Here is a 2,341-nt window from a genome sequence, read left to right as displayed (position 1 = left end):
AAGTTTTACAGAGTGTGCTATATACAATAAAGCATAAAATGCGAAACAAAACTGTCTAATATGAACAAATTTGTCCTCACAGGTGGATTTTTCATTTATAATTTCCTCCCACAATCTTCATCACAATGACCAAGCTTCTGGAGTGGCTTCTTGGTGTGTCACTGATTGGTGTGGCATGGGGACTCGTTACCTTTGACCTCCTTGATCTGCAGTTTCCTCCCCAGTATAGAGAGCTGGCGTGGCCCATGCCTGTATATCTGCTGGTGGTGTTTGGGTGTTATTCACTGGCAACTGTTGGTTACCGTCTGGCCACGTTTAATGACTGTGAGGATGCGGCCAAAGAGTTGCAAGTCCAAATAAAAGAAGCCAAAGTGGATTTAAAGAAGAAGGGACTGAAGATGTGAGAATTACATCATAGCTTCATATACACACACACACACTTTGTGATGTCTGTACTACAATATGCGCTCAAAGCTTTTCAAGTTTGTTCAAGTCTTTTTTCAACATGATGTAAATAACCGATTGAAATGTAAACACCTGTACACCTGAATGATCTGTTTCCAGGATTATGACAGTCTTATTTTAAACATTACAGGCACATGCATGTATTGTCAATGGAGAACAGTGCTATTTCTGTCAACCTCTAGTTTGTCTGTATTTGCATTGGCCAGAGAATTAATACATCTCTTTTTTGAACCAGTTCTTTTTAGCGAGTCCGAATTCTGAGTCCGACTTCGAAACAAACCCACTGTGTAGATTTGCGCTTGCACAAGGGCAGCATTTCAGAAACTCAAATGACTTAGATTTTGATTTAAAATATAAAATAATGTGACTGTGTTCAGGCTCCCAAACTGTTGTCCCTTTTACCTTAAATTAAGGTTATGATAATTTTTCTTGTGTGTGTAATTGGAGTGTTGTAAGAACAAACATATAATGTGAATACAGGGTCCTGATAAAAGAAGTGGCCTACATCAGGCTTTTCACACCTGGTTAACCCTGGGTCATTTTAAAGCTCAGGTAAATGAAATCCATGGTCATTTTTCTCTACGCTTCACAAGTCCCATAACCTGCCCGGTTTATAAATGAATGCTGCTTATTCATAAGCTGATGTGTCACGCTGTGCATTTCCTGGGTTAACTTTCTTATTTGTGTTGTCAATGATTGGATGAACGCAGCACACAACATTTTTCCAGCATCCTCGTGTTAGTAGATATTATTGGATGAATGTATTAAGTTTTTCCTGAATGGACTTTTAGGACTACAAAGGTATAAATACTATTGTCTCTCTTCACTTAAAATCATGTATTTTCCTTTACCATTTAATGGTAAAATACCTCTCTGTATGCTAGTGACTGTTTAACCCTCTGGTGTTGTTTGGTCATTTCAGACTAGGGTAAAAAAAAATATTTTTTAATTGCTACTTCATCGAAATGGCATTAAAATGTAATGACTTTTATGTCTAAACACACACACAAAAATTCTAGACTTGATTAAAAAAAGCTTAATGGTTGAAAAAAATAGTCACACTCACACACACTGCTGTTCGTGGTCAAAAATGACCACCACTGGAAATGAATGGGAAATACTCAACAATACAAATACAAATATATATATATATTTTTTGTGTGCACAGCAATTAAGGGGTGACAAACAAAAATATCAAGAGTGTTAAAACAGAAACACACAAACTCACTCACACACAAAAAAATATTTTTAAAACTTGGAAATTTCTTTCTCTGTTTACAGGTTTGACTGTAGTAAAATTAATGCAAAAACTGGCAATTCAAACCAATATTTAAATAAATACTTTCTAAACCTTTACAGAAAGTTGTCTTTGAGAGTGATTAAATATCTAAAACCACAACTTAAATAATACAATTATGTCAAAAAAAAACAACTAGTGAATTTATAAGTCTTTTTTATTGAGCTGTACAGGACTGTAGTTGCCAAACCATGGATTTTTTTTTTTTTACTCAAAACAGATGCCACTAATCTGACTTTAGTCTGAAATTGGATTTTAAAGGCATTATCTCTATTTTAACATGAAATCATAATAATAATTGCATAAATATTAATTCGTACCAAGAAATTCTCTCAAAATACAAAATAAAACAAATATTATTGAACAAAATATATTACCTTGATTTTACTGAAAATCAAAAAAAGTTACATTTCAGGTGCCCTGTTACTTTTAACCGCGAACAACATAAGTGTGACTCCCAAATGAACAATAACAGAGGGTTTAAAGCATGAATATGAGTCAAGAGATTGGCGTTGAGCCGTAACAATGAGCACATCGGTTCACGCTGCATGAGTTTGGCACAGCAATGTAGGGTTAACG

The 2,341-nt window shown here is 34.9% G+C and overlaps 1 protein-coding gene across 1 annotated transcript in view; it reads left to right on the top strand.

The window, feature by feature from the left end:
• The window catches only part of dpm3 (dolichyl-phosphate mannosyltransferase subunit 3, regulatory), a 2,249-nt gene extending 428 nt beyond the window's left edge, over nt 1–1,821 (top strand). The window contains exon 2 of the mRNA XM_026289785.1: nt 83–1,821. Coding sequence (XP_026145570.1) covers nt 126–404 — 279 coding nt within the window. The 5' untranslated portion in view covers nt 83–125 and the 3' untranslated portion in view covers nt 405–1,821. The remainder of the gene's footprint in view (nt 1–82) is intronic.
• Nucleotides 1,822–2,341: the final 520 nt, after the last annotated feature.

Source organism: Carassius auratus, chromosome 19 (genome assembly GCF_003368295.1).
Source record: "Carassius auratus strain Wakin chromosome 19, ASM336829v1, whole genome shotgun sequence".
Taxonomy (NCBI): domain Eukaryota; kingdom Metazoa; phylum Chordata; class Actinopteri; order Cypriniformes; family Cyprinidae; genus Carassius; species Carassius auratus.
The sequence above is the reverse complement of the archived record's forward strand: the minus strand, read 5'-3'. Positions and strand labels throughout refer to the sequence as shown.